Source organism: Megalops cyprinoides, chromosome 2 (assembly GCF_013368585.1).
Source record: "Megalops cyprinoides isolate fMegCyp1 chromosome 2, fMegCyp1.pri, whole genome shotgun sequence".
NCBI classification, from domain to species: Eukaryota; Metazoa; Chordata; class Actinopteri; order Elopiformes; family Megalopidae; genus Megalops; species Megalops cyprinoides.
Genome location: NC_050584.1, coordinates 65,424,263 through 65,442,500, shown reverse-complemented (window position 1 = coordinate 65,442,500; position 18,238 = coordinate 65,424,263). Strand labels below are relative to the sequence as shown.

General features: G+C 50.8%; 1 protein-coding gene across 4 annotated transcripts in view; it reads right to left on the bottom strand.

Annotated features, from left to right (window-relative positions):
* LOC118772584 (traf2 and NCK-interacting protein kinase-like) overlaps positions 1-18,238 on the bottom strand; it is a 109,430-nt gene that overhangs the window by 30,975 nt on the left and 60,217 nt on the right. For 3 of the 4 annotated variants that reach the window (XM_036521045.1, XM_036521047.1, XM_036521046.1), the window contains exons 7-13: positions 16,749-16,879; positions 13,719-13,773; positions 10,644-10,722; positions 9,774-9,949; positions 7,237-7,303; positions 4,896-5,094; positions 2,697-2,813 (exon numbers count right to left, since the gene is read on the bottom strand). In XM_036521045.1, the coding sequence (XP_036376938.1) occupies positions 2,697-2,813; positions 4,896-5,094; positions 7,237-7,303; positions 9,774-9,949; positions 10,644-10,722; positions 13,719-13,773; positions 16,749-16,879 (824 nt within the window). Of the gene's footprint in view, positions 1-206; positions 294-2,696; positions 2,814-4,895; positions 5,095-7,236; positions 7,304-9,773; positions 9,950-10,643; positions 10,723-13,718; positions 13,774-16,748; positions 16,880-18,238 lie in introns of all 4 variants that reach the window. The other variant, XM_036521048.1, reaches the window with a different exon arrangement.

Sequence of the window (18,238 nt, the reverse complement as noted above, 5' to 3'; positions counted from 1 at the left end):
AATTAATCAGCTGATCAATCAGACTGATAGATCGGGGGTCCGTCAGCCTTTGCTGTATCTCCAGCAGGATGGCCACACACGAGCGCATGCAGGTATGATTTTAGGGTGGGGGGCACGATCACGTCACTGGTTGACACAGGGTGGGGCGGGAGGGGGCGGGGCGGGGCGGGGCCAGGCGGGGTCAGGGCGAGGTCCCGCTCCTTTACCAGAAGAAGGGCCTGCTCCTGCAGGAGCTGCTGCTGCAGGATCTCCAGCTGCCTCTGCTCCTCCTCCAGCTGCCGCCTGATGTACTCCTGCAGGCCCCCACCCCGCCCAGCAGGGGGAGACAGAGAGAAAAGAGTCATCCGCACTGACAGAGCCCACCCAGGAGAGAGGCAGAGACGGAGAGAGAGGGGGAGAGATAGAGAGAGAGAGACAGGAAGAGGGAGAGAGAGTCAGAGAGAGAGAGAGAGACAGAGAGAAAAGAGTCACCCACACTGACGGAGCCCACCCAGGAGAGAGGCAGAGATGGAGAGAGAGGGGGAGAGATAGAGAGAGAGAGACAGGAAGAGGGAGAGAGAGTCAGAGAGAGAGAGAGAGACAGAGAGAAAAGAGTCACCCGCACTGACGGAGCCCACCTGGGAGAGAGGCAGAGACGGAGAGAGAGGGGGAGAGATAGAGAGAGAGAGAGAGAGAGAGAGAGACAGGAAGAGGGAGAGAGAGTCAGAGAGAGAGAGAGACAGAGAGAAAAGAGTCACCCGCACTGACGGAGCCCACCTGGGAGAGAAGCAGAGACGGAGAGAGAGGGGGAGAGATAGAGAGAGAGAGACAGGAAGAGAGAGAGAGAGTCAGAGACAAAAGAGTAACCCATACTGACGGAGCCCACCCAGGAGAGAGAGAGGGAGAGAGAGGAACAGGAAACAAAGAGCAAAGCACCAGCATCCATGCCAACGTGCCCCGCGGAGGGGGGAGAAATCAACGACGATGAGGTCAAACCAGTGATGGCCCCACCCTGCTCCTCTCACTTCTGAGAGATCAGACAACCGCAGGGGACCAAATGGTGTAGGCCATGGCGATCACAGCAGAGAGCCAGTCACCATCGTTAACCCCGCACCCACAGCGTTCCTCTGGGATCCGCTTCCCCTGGGATCCGCTCCCCTGGGGCCTGGGTCCTGTCTCCACGCCCCTGGTTCCCCCACCCCCGTCCCCTGTCCCTGTGTGACTGAGGAGACAGGAGGCTGGGGGGGGGGGTCTGTGTGCCATCAGTCTTTCAGACCGCACTGCACCTCAGAAGTCATCCTACTCATCTCTGCACTGTCCTTAACCCAGGTGCGCTGACACACACAATCACAGCTGATCTCCACAGCCAGAGGTGTGTGTGTGTGTGTGTGTGTGTGTGTGTGTGTGTGTGTGTGCGCGTGTGTGTGAGGGAGTCTAAGAGAGACTTTTCCTGTCCGTTACATACCTTATTTTCCACGTTTACACATATAGTACATTGCACATGTACATTTGTGTTGTGTATGGCACCATAGTTGCATAAACACTTTGCGTTGTTCTGTACATCAGAGAGAGCTGCACCTCTGCTCTCTCAGTAATGCATGTCAGTGTACAGAGAGTTGACCTCTGACCCCAGCACTCACACTCAGCAAAGCAGCAGGCTGATTGGGTGATTTCATTTACACTGTCTGCTCTGTGTAAAGACAGAGGGAAGCCACTGGGATTGACTGTGGCATTTCCTCCTAGTACAGAGTCCTATCCCTCCAATCAGACTCCTACCCCTCCAATCAGATTCCTCTCCTCTGAGAGGCCTGGAAGGTAGGACAACCCTCATTCATCCATAGACCATGTCCTTATTCCCTTTATACAGGATTACAATCATACTTGTGACCCCTGTTCTTTATAGACCGCACCCAGGGTCACGGTCATGTATTCATGACCCACTTGGTGACATTCAGCAGTTTCGGTGTAGCTGTTAGCAAGGGGTATTTTCCTTGCGTCACGTGCCTCCCCCTGAAGCTCGTGAGCGTCTGTGGAAAGAACACTCATTACGAAGCTGACTGCTCAAAAACAGGAAGAGGGGTGCATGTGAGTCCTGACCTCAGACAGTGTACCGCTCCGGTCGGACCGCAAGGGAACGCACGGTCCGAGACTGAGATTTCTCCACACGGAAGCAAAGGAACCAAAAGGAGCTGCCACAGGAAAGACCGGCTACTGTAAGAACTCAGCTGGGTGTGTATGTGTGTGTGTGTGTGCGTGTGTATGTGTGTGTGTGTGTGCGTGTTTGTGTATACCCTCTCTCTCGGCCTGCCTCCTCTCCTCCTCTCTCCTGAGCTGTGTGTGTGTGTGTGTGTGTGTGTGTACCTGCTCTCTCTCGGCCTGCCTCCTCTTCTCCTCTCTCCTGAGCTGTGTGTTTGTGTGTACCTGCTCTCTCTCGGCCTGCCTCCTCTCCTCCTCTCTCCTGAGCTGTGTGTTTGTGTGTACCTGCTCTCTCTCGGCCTGCCTCCTCTCCTCCTCTCTCCTGAGCTGTGTGTGTGTGTGTGTGTGTGTGTGTTTGTGTGTACCTGCTCTCTCTTGGCCTGCCTCCTCTCCTCCTCTCTCCTGAGCTGTGTGTGTGTGTGTGTGTGTGTGTGTGTGTGTGTGTGTGTGTACCTGCTCTCTCTCGGCCTGCCTCCTCTCCTCCTCTCTCCTGAGCTGTGTGTGTGTGTGTGTGTGTGTACCTGCTCTCTCTCTGCCTGCCTCCTCTCCTCCTCTCTCCTGAGCTGCTCCATCTCCTCGTAGCGTCTCCGCTGCTCACGCTCCTGCTGCTTCCTCAGCTCCCGCTCCCGACGCTGTTGCTGTGAGAGAGAGCAGAAACACCGTCACAACACCATCACTACACATGCTGTACACCATCACTACACCATCACTACACATGCTGTACACCATCACTACACCATCACTACACACACTTTACACCTCCCCTACACCATCACTACACCCGCTTTACACCATCACTACACACACTTTACACCATCACCATACCTCCCCTAAACCATCACTACACACACTTTACACCTCTCCTACAGTACTACACCACAAGTTATACACCTCTAGCACACCGTCATAATACACTTCACACCATCCCTACACTGCCGCAAAATATGCTTTAGGCCATACTTTACACCCTTGAAACAATCACATTATACCTCCCCAGCATCATCAAAGCAACGTGTTTCAAACACCAGAGCAGCTGGACTGGCTGGCTGCATTCAGATTTATGCACCGCTAAACAATCTGTATTTCTGTCAGGTGCAGCATCACAGTCAGTTTTTCACACACAGCCACTATCTCCAAAGGGCCATAAAACGGCACTGATCCTCGCAGCCATTGTATGTGCAGTACAGAGAGGATCTGACGGCCCAGCAGGTGCCAGTGAGCCCACATACAGTTCCACTTTCACACCACTAGATGGCGATGTTTTCACCCGCTTCTCAGGGACAAGTAGGCCAACTGACAGCCGGTCCACCCTTTTCGTGTGAACAAAAGGCCCAATGAAATAGAAACTACACCCAGCCGGATGGAGTTCAGCTTTAAAGAGGTTTAAACCTGAGAGGATGGGGAGGTGGTTCTGCTGACAGCAACAGCGTTCTCCTCTGACCACAGCCCTCCCGTGCAGGGATAACGGCACTGCCAGGGTGGGAGGGTGGCCACTGAAACGCTGGGCGCATAGGGCAGCGTTACTCCGCATGTTACTCCGCATGTTCCACACCTGCTGCACTGCGGCCAGCTGAAGCTCAGCGCTGTCACAGCACACCACAACAACGCCAATACCGCTGCCCTGCGCACTGCTGCTTTCAGCTGACACACAGTCTGCCGCTGTGCCCAACATGATGTGGAAAGAGCTTCCTCAAAGGACACGACAAAAAAGGAAACCCGAGCGTTGTCACAAGGTTCCTCTGACGTTACAGCAACGTTGTGCGCTTAACGGGCGGGGGGAAACCCGCACGGGCTCCAGCTGCTCGCTCTGCCAGTAACAGGGGGTCTGTCTCCTGTTTCTGCCGTGTGGCCTTTGTGAATGATGTAAACGGCAGCAACAGCTCTGCAAACATCTGGGCCTTTCCGGAATCGGGCGGAAGAAAGCACGGCAAGGGGCGGCAGTTTCGACACACTCAAAGCGAGAGGATAACCACGGCTTTGGTGCTGGCAAACGGCCGCTTGCGGGAATACGAAAGGGCCGCCTTTGATCGGTGGGCCCGCCGGTCGGCACAGCGGAGGCTACCTGCATCACTGACAGCTCGTCCCAGCAGAAAGAACACGTCACGACGCACCTGTACGGCAAGTCTAGCAGCTCTCCTGGCCTCTCTTGCCTCGCTCAGCGGTAACTCACTCCGAACGCTCGACCATCACATCACAAATCCATTACCTGGATCAGCACTGACATTCTGGTTAATCAAAGAGTAGACAAATGCAGGGTTGTAGCCTCTCCTATCTGTATTCACGAGGGAGAGCCTAAGAGCCTCAGAGAGAAAGCGCGTCTCTGATGACGCTCATTTTCCTGTCTGAGAGTGTGAGTGGATGCAGACCTCTTCGCTGGGGGTCATTATTTACACACAGAGAACCAGAGTACGTGGGGGGAGAAGCAGGGTCTGATTACTGGAAGAGTCAATCTTGGGAGCCACAGGATATTAGAATGTCATATTACGTGAAATGCACTCTGGCTGCGCCGTCAGTTTGAACCACACCACAGGAATGCCTGGGTGAGCCGTGAGTGCACCCCCTAATAACAAGCAGACAGCTGGAAATTTATGGCAATCCGGCGGGCATTCCCAGACAGAGAGCGAAACAGCGGGGTATGAGCATCACGGCCTGTCAGACCTGTGGAAAGAGGAGGTCTTGTGAGGAAGCCCCGCCCACCACACAATGCCCCGCCGCTTTACCTCCTCCAGCCGCCGCCTCTGCTCCTTCTGCTCCTCGATGCGCTTCTGCCTCTCCGCCAGCAGTTGGCGCTTGTGCTCCTCGTTCTGCTGCTGCTCCAGCTGCTGTCTGCGCAGGGCCTCCGACCGCTCCTTATTGGCCAGCTGCAGGCGCAGGAAGTCCCGCCTCAGGGTGGACTCTCCGGGGATGTTGATGATGGAGCTGCACAATGACAGGGCGCAGGTGTTTGGTGTTCTGACCTCACACGAGGCCTGCACACTCCCCCTGTCCCACACACACACACGCACGCACGCACGCACGCACACATGCACGCACACACACACACACACACACACACACACACACAGACCTACACACACGCACGCACACACACAGACCTACACACACGCACACACGCACGCACACACACACAGACCTACACACACACGCACACACACACAGACACACACAGACACACTTGAATAATTTATTTGGAACCACAACTATATCTAGATGCTGAGGCTATGTGCCTTTTCGTGTTTTTCAGCAAACACCATCACATAACATAACATCCCATGCTAAATACAGTAGTTTATTCCATACGGACAGTTCAAATAATCACTAAAATAGATCAATATCTCACTGGCTGGCAGAGAAACACAGGCAGACAGACAGACAGACACACACACCCACACACGCACACACACGCACACACACGCACACACACTCCGTGACGCTTTCTTGCGCACATGTACTTGCACACCAACCTAAATCCAGAAATTTGACAGCCATTCAAATACAGTGACCTCCAAATGTGCTGTATTCACAGCCTTTGAAAATCTGTGCCAGAAAATATCACTCAGCAGAAGGAGGGCAAGTACATCATCTGAATTTACTGCATGATTAAATACAGGTAAAACCTTAAAGCTACCAACGCCGCATGAAGCAACAACATTTGTTTTACAGGTAATTGCATTCAGCTACAAAGCACTATGATCTGTTAATCATTTCTTCTATTAGTCATATCTCTCTAATTATTTTTACCCAAAGGATGAAGAAGCAACGGTAAGACTTTCTTTAAAGAAATACACAGGAAGAGAGGATGATAACAGGCACAGAGAGCAGACTGAAGTGACATCATGTCTTATTCTCTGCAGCCCGCAGCGATGTCACGTCCAGGGACACACTCGAGACGAGCGGCCCCTAACTTTTCCTGTCATCTCCGATTACCCCAAGTGCACTCCACTGGGGATGGCAAGAGCCCTCAGAATACCTACACTGCTGTTCCCTCTGTCTCACTACTACTCTCCTGTATTTCTGTTATTACTGCTCTCCTGTATCTTTCTCCTCTCTGTCTCATTACTGTTCTCCTCTCTGTCTCATTACTGTTCTCCTCTCTGTCTCACTGCTGTTCTCCTCTCTGTCTCATTACTGTTCTCCTCTCTGTCCCATTACTGTTCTCCTCTCTGTCCCATTACTGTTCTCCTCTCTGTCTCATTACTGTTCTCCTCTCTGTCTCATTACTGTTCTCCTCTCTGTCTCACTGCTGTTCTCCTCTCTGTCTCATTACTGTTCTCCTCTCTGTCCCATTACTGTTCTCCTCTCTGTCTCATTACTGTTCTCCTCTCTGTCTCATTACTGTTCTCCTCTCTGTCTCACTGCTGTTCTCCTGTGTCTCATTCCTGCTCTCCTGTATCTCTCTCATTCCTGCTGTCCTGTATCTCTCTCATTCCTGCTCTCCTGTATCTCTCTCATTCTTGTTCTCCTGTATCTCTCTCATTCCTGCTCTCCTCTCTCTCTCGCTGTGGCCTGTCACTGCTGTCTCCTCCTGTGAGGAGTTACTCAGCAGAACTGAGGCCCAGGGAGGCAGGGATGAGTCATCGTTCACTGCCCGCACGCTGCCAGCACAGTGAATGACCAAACCCTCCATTCACATCCAAAAGTCTCCTCACAGCCGTATGGCCCGCTCCGCACTGCCAGCGTGGAGGAATTTCGGAAGCACGAGTGAGAGGGCGAGAGTACGAACATCTGCTACAGAGGGTGACGCAGTGCTCCGAGAGCCAGGGCGAGAGAACGATCAGTTCCCCTCACCGGAGACCTGGGTCTTTACCTCAGCCAGCCAACGTTACTGTGCCATATAAACAAAGAGGGCTGAAACCTGCAGCAGAGCCACCCCTGACACACCCAGACTGCCTAAACATTAGTCAGTGGGAATATGATTTATGGTTTATGGTTGATTATAATGGATTCTGATGTCCAGTGAGACTGATCTAAAGGTGGAGAGGAAGGTGGGAGGTGTCTGTGGTCGTGACGGGCCGGCGTTCGCAGGTAGCGCCCGAGCTGGAATCTGGAAAGGAGTCGTACCTGGGCTCTCCCATTTCGTTCTCATCCTCCTCTTCCTCGCTCCCGCTGTACTCGTACTCCGTCTCGTCTGCGGAGGAAGACAGAACCAAACATGAACCCGGGCCAGAACTGGACCAGACACAAACCAGCGCTTAGAGCCAGACTCTCAAAAAGTGATTGATTGGTTGACTGGTAGCATGTTGGGGCCTCAGCAGACGGTAACTCCTGATGCCTAATCTTTTATTTTGGTGCTTTTTGTTTTCATCAAGCGGGCACATTGTGCTTTTCAGTGACTGCACTCTGAACAGATACCCTACGGGTTCTCTGACCGACTCTTATGTTGCTATGGAATGATTGTGCTTTATTTATACCCTGTTAATTTCCTATCATTTATGCTCTTCTCTCAATGTTATGCTTTCATCTATGCTATTTATTTCACCACTCCTATCCAAGAAACAAAAAGACTCTTGTTGAATGGAATTCTCTGAATAAAAATTGGTCAAGGTCACATTGTTGTCCAGAAGACTACTACTACACACCTGAAACACTCACAGTCTTTGGCCCTTTCTGCAGCTCTCCTCTGCAGACACCACTGAGTGTGATGCTATACACAGCTCTCTGCATCCCCCTGTCACACACCCCAACTAAAACACCAGACCACCGTGCCATGACAAAGAAAATAGCTGACTTTTTAAGTGATCATCAGAGACAGAGAGAGAGGGGAAGAGAGAGAGAGAGAGCGAGGTAGAGAGAGAAAGAAAGAGTAGAGGGAACAAGAGAGGGAGAGAGAGAGAGAGAGGGAGATTGAGAGAGAGAGAGGGAGATTGAGAGAGAGAAAGGGAGAGAGAGGGAGAGGGAGACAGAGAGAGAGAGAGAGGGAGAGAGAGGGAGAGAGAGGCAGAGAGAGAAGGAAGGAAAGCGAGAGAGAGAGGACGGGGAAAGAGGGGGCGAGAGAAAGAGAGCGAGACAGCATTTTACTCTATAGGCATTCCTTGGAGGAGTTCCAGCGGTCCATTACGGTGCATTGCAGCATGCATACTGCCAAAAACGTATATAACTTAACTGCACCATTTTAAAGCGGAATCCATCGCATCGCGGCATGGCCACCGCTCTGCCGCGTGGGTCACGGGAGCTTCACTGCAGAGGGGACAGCGCAGAGGCCTCTCCAGGAGAGGGGGAGAGAGGCAGCGCGCGGAAAACTACATAAAACTACAACCCCCACACCCGCTACGGAAACCACAGACTGTCCACTAATCACACAGGACAATGCTTAACTTTACTAACAGGGCCTTTTATACAGTATGAGTAGGTGATAACACTAAAGCTGCGTTTTAACCGAACGCGAAGCAAAATTTCACTTTGCTTTCCTCATGCAGGTTTGATTCCTTGCCTGAAAAATGAACAAGCGAATTTTGCACCACGTCACAGCAAGCATTTTTGATTGCCAACACTGCTAGCAAGTTGCTGAAGAGATTTCTGGAAGGGGGGGGGGGGTGGTTTCTAGCCCTACTTGAAGGTGACTGGATTTCACCAGGTGAAAGTTTCGCTCGAGGTGAACATTTTTGAACTCAAGCGAACCGTTGCGAACGCTCATTTCGCCAATTTCGCGTCACTCGCAGTTTCGCCGCGATTAACTCCGCCCATTCGCCTCCTGCCATTGACTTTCCAGGCATCCGCGTCGCTCGTAAATTTTGCTTCGTGTTCGGTTAAAACACAGCTTAAGAGGAACTACTGAGGCCTCTGGTTTGGAGCTTTTAGTCTTTGATGGGTCCTTGTTGTTTTGGACTTTTAGCGTGGTGATGGGTCCACACTTGGCAGTTTGGCTGAACACCAACTGACTGCAGAGAAAGATCTCTGTCGAAACGAGGGGCAGTTCCATGTAACAAACATAAGCGAAGCAAGGGACAGAATATTTCAGAACAGAATATTATATTATGAAGAGCATGACCTGGCAGAAGCCTCATCAGTCATGTGCAGTGTTGCACGGTGTTGCGCGGTGTTGCGCGGTGTTGCTGCTGCATGGGCGCTGGCTTGCTTTTGAGCCTTTTTTTTGTCTGCATGTGGTTTTGTGGCTAAAGCGCACCCCTGCACGAGCCAGCGAATCCTCTCACCCTCACTCCATCATGTGATCGACGTGGTCGATAAGCTCGGCGTGAGAAATGAACTTTGCTCATTGTGCGAAACATTAACCTTCCTCCATCATTTCTTCTGACTTCTTTCTCTTCTTGCAATCACTGTAGTCAGTACACTGTGAGAAACCCTTCTCTACCATTTTCTCTTAGTGTGGTCAATGCGGTCAGTAGGCTGTATCAGACACTAACGTTTCTCCCCTGTTTCTTGGTGCAGTCAATGTCAGTCAGTACGCTTGTGTGCATGACAGTCACCTTTCTCCTCACACTTCTTCTTGGTACGGTCTATGCGGTCAGTACAGTGTGTGTCAATGCGGTCAGTATGCTGAGTGAGTGACTCTTACCGTTCTCCCCCAGTTTCTTCTCGGTGCGGTCGATGTGGTCAGTACAGTGTGTAAGAACGCGGTCAGTACAGCGGGTAACTCTCACCTTTCTCCCCACGTTTCTTCTTGGTGCGGTCGATGTGGTCCTTGAGCTGGATGCGGACCTGCCTCTCGTTGGTCTGGTCCCGGATGAAGGGGTGTTTGAGGAGCTGCTCGGTGCTGGGCCGCTGGGTGTGGCTCTTCACCAGACAGCTGTCGATGAATGACTGGAACTTCTTCGACCTGCGGGGGGCGTGAGGGTGGGACGACAGACACAGGCTCAGAACTGCAGCCTTCTCTTCTGCCTTTCCCGTCATCATCAGCTCTCAAATTCAAATTCAAGTTCAAATTCAAATTCAAACCTGCTTCGTCAGCATGACACCTACAGGCTGCGCATTGTCAAAACATAGTACCACAATTATAAGAAGTAAAAAACAACAGAGGTAACACAATAATAATAATGTTAATGGTAACGGGAGTATAATGATGATAATCAATATTAATTGATTATTCTTTTTTTTAATATGCTCTGACAGTTGTCCTCTCACTGTCCCTCAGGCCTCATGTCACACTGACACATTGCTGCCAACGCCTGTGAGTCACCCCCTCCAGTTCATCCCTCATTTTTCCCCTCATCAGTCATTATACATTATACATTATACATATATGATACCTGAAACCCTCTGTCAATCCTTTTCTCTTTCTCTCATGCAGCTCATTTTTGGACTCTAACCCCCCCCCTCCCCCCCAACCCCCATCCTCCGGTTGCACCGACCGGGAAATTTATATACTGCTGAAAAGACACATTCCCACATATGCAGAGACTCGTTTTGCGAGCAGGTGTGACAAGCTCTCGGACTGCTCTGGCTCACGGTGTCCTGTCAGAGGTCAGGGGTCAGAGGTGAGAGGTCAAAGGTCAGGGTGGGGGCAGACTCACCACTTCTTGGACTTGAGCCTGGGAGCAGGGTTCCGCGGGATCAGGAAGAGCGCCCTCATCGGGTGCATGTCACAGAGTGCTGCAGGGGCGAAGGTGGGGGGGGGGGGGGGGGGGGGGGGTACACACAGTTAACCTCCCAGGAACGGATGGAGGTTTGCAGATGAATAAGAAAACACAGTTCATCCCTTACTGACCAGGCACACACGGAAAATGACACACGTTCAAACCCACATGCAACCCAGCTTGCTCAAGCTCACACTGCAGTAATAGATCAATAAGGCCACCATGAGTACAATATAAGCATTACTCGCATTTTGACGGATAACCCTTGACTTTCTAAATTAGAACCTTTATTCCTTTTTCTTGTGTGTGCGAATCATTACATTAAGGGGACTACGAATAAGAGACACAAGGTTCAAAAGCTATTTTAATTTCTGGAAGGTCTGAAAAAACCTGACGCACTAATTCATAACTGTGTGAAAGATGAAAAGAACAGAATAACTCGGCCTATTCGTGTTTGTTTGTTCCTGAGATGTGAATCCAACAAACGATTATATTTTTGGAGACACTGTGAGCACATTTTGCCCGGGACTTCAATTCTGGGGGTCGAACCGAACACAATCGCATTAATACACTCGTTTGCCCTCAGGTGCTTCTTCATTATTAATAAACAGGCAGGAGAGCGCGGACTGGCTGCTAGACATCCTAGAATTGTCAGAACGCTGAGAATTCTAACAGCTGTCAGGCAGAACTTCATGCGGCTCAGTCTGGCCTCACATCCACTATCACATGCTGCCCGCACCAAAAAGCAAGTTTGACCAGCTTTAAAAAGCAAAAAAAACAAACAACAGAATTCCACTGTGGTTGACAGCATATTCTGTCACTGAGTCACTGCTTTGATTTCGGGGGCGCTGGCCCATCGTGGCACGTGGTTTTGTGGTGCGATTTCTCCCACCGCCCGACCAGGCCTCTCTTTAGACCACGGCGTGGCTCTGTGGCCCTTGTACGGGAGCAGCAGGATGGCGGTTTATAAGGTGTGAGATTCCCGGGGGGGGGGGGTTGGGGGCAAGAAGCCGGCCGAACTGCCGCAGGTCTTCGTCTCACAGTAGATTCCATAAATGAGCGATACTAAACTGTAATCAGGTGTTTTCTGAAGAGCAATTTCACACACACATCAGAGCCTTTACGGTGAGTGATATAAAACACCAAACAGACTTTGTGGAGAGTGCTATTAAACATTAATCAGAGGTTTTGCGTGAGTGGTATTAAACGTGTTATGCCCACGCATTAATGAGCGGGGCATAAGAACTCCTAATGCCTCTTATTAACAAAATATTTAAATATATAAACCAGCACTCATTTAGTGGCATGGCAGCTGTGTTCTAGGAATGGTGGCTGGTACGATTGGGACGACGCCTTGTCTCCCGATTGGGTGCCGGTCGGTCGTGGGGGAGGGCTTTTCTTTTTAAGAAAAGCCAAAATGGAGGGAAACCGGTGTGTGTTAGGATGCACCTGGGACCTGCGTGCCTGTCAGGAAAAGCTTACCTACCCCCATTTCTTCATCCAGGCTGTTTTTGTTTTTGTTTCCGTGGGTGCCTGCCGTGCTTTTAGAAAACTACTTCATACAAACTAAACTAAACTCGAAAACAAAAAGACGTGGAGCTCTTTGCCGGTGGAGCGGCGGCTTGGGCTGGCCTGGTGAACTTATGCAGCGACCTGGTGAAGGTAAGTTCCGGTTTTCCTTCCAGTATCACCATTTCAGACCAGCTGCCTTCTCTTGTAATCAAAAATTATACCCCTAGACAAACGTGACCGCGACACATGAGTGAGAGATTTTCTGAGGAGCGGTATGATATGAAACCCTAATGGGATTCTGTACGGAAAGATACAAAACAAAACTAAGATATTTTATGAGGAGTGATGTTAAAAAGCGATCAGAGATGTTGTACAAGTGGTATTAAAGTGTAATCGCAGATTTGTGAAGAATTATGCAAAACACAGTTTTGTCTGAATGTTGCTTGACACTGCTCTGATATGCTGTCAGGAGTGGCTGTGAACAGCAGGTCAGGGATTTTATCAGGAATGATATTAAACTCTAATCAAAAGTGTTTCTGCGTATGACGTTAATCTGTAATCACTGATTTTGTAAAGCAAGATACTAAATTCTACAATCAGCGGATATGAAAGAGTAATATTCGACACTACTGAGAGACTTCATGAGAGTGATAATAAGCACAAATCGGGCCAATGAAAAGTTTTATGTCAGAGCAGGATCCGCTGAGACACAGTGCAGTAGCCCTCTTTTCAATCCTGGTCAGCTCCTCTCTGTATAAGAGTGTCTGCTAAATGACAAACTGTAAGCAAAAACTCTAAGGTAAAGATTAATTAGAATTTTTTTCGTTTAGTGTTGTTTGAATGCCACTTGTTTAAGGGGCATGGTTATATCCAGGGGAACAGGTCAGGCTCTGATCTACAGTACCCCACACTGTCTGAGAGTGGTCCCTTATTAGACAGACTCCCCCAACACCAAACTGCTGTCAGAGGGTCAGTGGGCCCCTTGCTGTCCGGTAGAAGCTTGTTTGTATGAACTGTGCTATGTAAGGTGTGCTGTGTGAACTGTGCTGTGTAAGGTGTGCTGTGTGAACTGTGCTGTGTAAGGTGTGCTGTGTGAACTGTGCTGTGTAAGGTGTGCTGTGTGAACTGTGCTGTGTAAGGTGTGCTGTGTAAGGTGTGCTGTGTGAGCTGTGCTGTGTAAGGTGCGGTGTGTGAGCTGTGCTGTGTAAGGCGCGCTGTGTAAGGGGTACTATATAAGCTGTTCTATGCAGTATGAGGCGTGCTGTATAAACTGCTCTGCGTAACGCCGTCTGTATGAGCTGTGCAGTATAAACTGCTCTGCGTAACGCCGTCTGTATGAGCTGTGCTGTATAAACTGCTCTGCGTAACGTCGTCTGTATGAGCTGTGCAGTATGAGGCATGCTGTGTAAACTGCTCTGCGTAACACCGTCTGTATGAGCTGTGCTGTATAAACTGCTCTGCGTAACGCCGTCTGTATGAGCTGGGCCATGCTGTACTTACGTGGGGCTCCCTCCGCCATCTCTATGGCTGTGATTCCCAGCGACCACAGGTCACTCTGAAAAGAGAAGACAAGAGACACAGTTACCGGGATGATACGGCCACCGTGAATCAGCCAGTGAGATGTCTCGCTGCACGCGCCCACGTCCCCCCCCCCCCCCACTCCCAGTCCCCCACTGAGATACACCGCAACGCCTCACTGCATTGGTGACTGCCGCCCGATCCTCCGGGCCCTGAGCGACCACAGTATTTCTCCTGCTGCAGAACCGAACCATGGGCCACGGGGCTTGGGTTCCGAGTTCACTCAAGAAATGCACAAAACCCCCTGCGTACACGGACACAAAACGGGAAGAGGATTGCCTCTGACATTTGTTCCACATACTAAAGCAGCTACAACCTCAAAGTCAATGCGGGACTGAGACACGGGAGTTTTCACAGAGTGAAAATAGTGAAAAACAACACTGAAAAACAAACAGCTCCAGGCACAGTGGAAAGCCCCGCTCGGTGTGACACCCCAAAACGCAGTGTGCTTCCTGAACAGCCAGCCCTTGCATTAACCTCATTAAAGGACCTACACAGCTACAACGGTGTGCAGCGGTCGGCCTGTGTGTTTGGTGTGGGCGTTTTATCGCCCGTTGCCTTCTCCCCTGCCGGAAACGTTCTCTTCCCACCACCTCTGTGCCGCGGTCCTGGCTTTGACCTCATCCGATTTTACACCACAGCCGATGAGGTTAGAGTGGGGATTAGCCATTCTGAGACTCCCGGCGCTAAGCTTTTCATTTCCCTCAGAGCGTCACAGCCTGAGGGGTGGCGTGAGCGTCCGGAGGCTGGGACACTCCTCGGGACGCCCTGCACTGCTCCCCCCTCTGCCTGGGCAATAACGCCCCCGACATGGTGATTTGCTTTCTGCCCCTGTGCCACAACATCCAGGTTAAATGACCCCTCTGTCGCTCTGAAAATTTAAAAAGTCATCTTTGTCCCCGGGTGGCTGGTTTGGCTCTTCTTCAGATATGATCGAACAGGAGCGATTTCCGCATTTGATCAAGGAGGCAACGGGTCTGAAACCTGCGTGTGTGTGTGTCTGCGAGTGTGTTTGTGAGTGTGTGTGTGTTTTTCAGAGACCACACACACACACACACACACACTTCTCTCTCTCACACACACACACACACACACACACACACACACACACACACACACACACACACAGTGTCATCTCCATATCCCAGCCTCTCGCAGTTGCACACAGTGGAGGCCAAAGGGCAGAATCCACATCAGTAGGAAATGAGAGTGGAGATCAGGTCAGCAGCAGCAGCAGCAGCAGCCTCCCACACTACAGCTGCAGTCCTGGGACCAGCCTCGGGGGGGGCAGTACAGATGCACTGTGAGATCTGTACAGAGACACGAGGAGGGTGGGGGCGGGAACTGCTCAAACCCCCGTGGTCAGCTGTTTGAATTGTGCATCTGGTGGAAAGGCCAAGAGTGACAGAGATGGTAGTATAGTGGCATAGTGGCAGCAGTGTAGCAATGTGATTAAGGAGCAGGGCTCATAACCGAAAGGTTGCCAGTTCGATTCCCCGCTGGGACACTACTGCTGTACCCTTGGGCAAGATACATAATCCAGATTTGCCTCAGTAAATATCCAGCTGTATTAATGGATAACTATAAATGGAGAGTCGGCTAAATGGCAATAATGTAAGGAAATGACTTCCGCAGGTGCTTCTGGGGACCAGACCCCTGCCGTTTCAGTGTGGACCTCCTTTATGGAGCCCTGCTCCTGGTGCACTCAGCCGGGAGTTTCGGCTCCCACTCACACTCAGATCTCAGTGGGAGTCTGGTCCCTCCTGCCTGTCCTCAACAAGCTCTTCTCCTCCACAACAGAGGCAGCTCCCTCTCAGGAGAGCACCCTGCGTCTCACTCGAATGCCCTGTTTTTCAGGAGAAGTATCAAGCAAATGTTCTGTTTTTGAAGAGAGTGACCCTCTTTTCGGAAGAAAGGCCTGTTTCAGAGGCAAGGGCCATTTTCAGAAGCCTTGCTCTTCAGGGAAATGCCCTGTATTTCAGAGCAATGTGCTGTTATTCAGGAAAGCACCCCATCATTCGTAAAACTGCTCAGTGTTTCAGGAGAGCACCTCCTTATTAAAAAAGAGCGTTCACTGTTGCAGAACACCACCCTGTTATTCGGGAGAGAGCTGAGTGTTTCAGGAGGGAGCTGAGTGTTTCAGGAGAATGCCCTGTTATTCGGGAGAGAGCTGAGTGTTTCAGGAGAACACCCTGTTATTCAGGAGAGAGCCGAGTGTTTCAGGAGAGAGCTGAGTGTTTCAGGAGAACACCCTGTTATTCAGGAGAGAGCCGAGTGTTTCAGGAGAGAGCTGAGTGTTTCAGGAGAACACCCTGTTATTCAGGAGAGAGCCGAGTGTTTCAGGAGAGAGCTGAGTGTTTCAGGAGAACACCCTGTTATTCAGGAGAGAGCCGAGTGTTTCAGGAGAGAGCTGAGTGTTTCAGGAGAACACCCTGTTATTCAGGAGAGAGCCGGGTGTTTCAGGAGAAAGCTCAGTGTTTCAGGAGAACACCCTGTTATTCAGGAGAGAGCCGAGTGTTTCAGGAGAGAGCTGAGTGTTTCAGGAGAGAGCTGAGTGTTTCAGGAGAGCGCTCAGAGGCCAGGTCAGCTGGGACTCTTGTCAATCACAGTGCCCTACTTCAGAGGAGCTGCAGAGGAGCTTCAACACCCAATGAAATCTCAAACCATGGGGAATAGGAAGCAGCGCCTCCTCACAAGGAGGACAGCACCTCCTCACAAGGAGGACAGCACCTCCTCACAAGGAGGACAGCACCACTGCAGTCCACTGAATAACTACCAGAAACACAGAAAACAACAACAACCAGCAGCAACCACCTGAAACCCAACTCCATACACAACAACTCCCACAATGACAACATTAACATCTACCAGAAACAAAGCAGTAAGTGGAAGGAGAAGAAGAAAAAACAGAAGAAGAAGGAGAAGAGGAAGTAGCGTTTGGGCAGACAGTACCTTGAAGTCGTATGTGGCGTCTGGGTTCTCGTCACAGGCGATGACCTCTGGGGCCATCCAGTACGGCGTCCCGATGAAGGTGTTCCTGCGGCCGACAGTGCGATCCAGCTGCGCGCTCACTCCAAAATCCACTGCAGAACACACACACACACACACACACGCACACACACACAGACACACACACACACACACAGACACACACACACACACACAGACACACACACACACACACACACACACACACACAGACACACACACACACACACACACACACACACACACACACACACACACACACACACACAGACACACACAGACATACACACGTTGGGAGGATTAGGAATAGCTCGATCGGCATGTGCATTATCGGTTCTGTTGCATTACTGAGCACTGTGTGTCAGAGAGCTGCTGGACGGTCTTTTCTCAGGTGTGCCCAGTGTGCAGGTGCCAGGCCTCGGCTATGGCTAGTGTTTTCCTGACTGCATGTGTGGTCACCATGGAAACGCGTTTTTGTCTGACAGGTGCCCAAAATTTAAAAATGGGGAAGAAAACCAACTGGCTTGACAGAGTACGAGAAGAGACTGCCGCAGCACTCTACAGGACCAGTTCAGGGCCTCAATTTCCACTCCTCTCTCTTCCACAGTTCAGACAGAGTGAAACACTGACAAATAAAGGCCTTGCTGTAGGTGAAGAGGCCTTTGGTTATCAGACGGACCGCACAGCTCCGGCAAGCTTCGCCCAGCTCCTCGTTTCCTGTCTCTCCTCACCCGCGCTGACCGCACAGCCTGACACTTCCTGTGTGCCAAGGGCCAGGGCTCAAACAGGCAGCCCGATGTCATAACGCTCATGAAGTCATAATGCACGGGGTGACATCACTCACACTATGACATCATCCTCGGTAGTATTCCATTCTTTTCCTCCCATACAAACCGCTTCTTCAAAAAACATGTGTTTAAGGAGAAAGCAACCGCTAATTCTCGAACATTTTTAATAACATATTACACTGTAATTTTTTTTTTTTTTGTGTGTGTTCCCAAATTACCTACTCAAACATCTGCGATTCTGACTGGTTCAGCTCAGGTTAGGCACTTCACTGGAGGGTGCTTCAGCTGCGACTCCACACTGGGCTGCAGTCCAGCTCCATTACTGTCAGGACATGCCGCTGTCCCGTCGCATCAGAGCAGACAGAGCCCACAGTCCCGGCTGCCAGGGTGCGAGCTTCCATCAGACTGACCTGAGAACAGCCCATGGCTCCCTACACTGAACGTTCAAACAACCAAAGCCCTGCACCCCTTCTAACCACCTAAGGCCTGTATGAAACTCCAGCTCTTTCACAGTAAAAACTTCTACGCGTTCACTCCCGCTAAGCAGGACAATGCATAAATTAGTGTGCATAAATTGCATAAATTAATTAATTGCATACTTTATTATTTGAGGTTATTGGGCTCTCCTTCATGGGTGTTGATGAGAACATGGATTTTTCGTTTTCA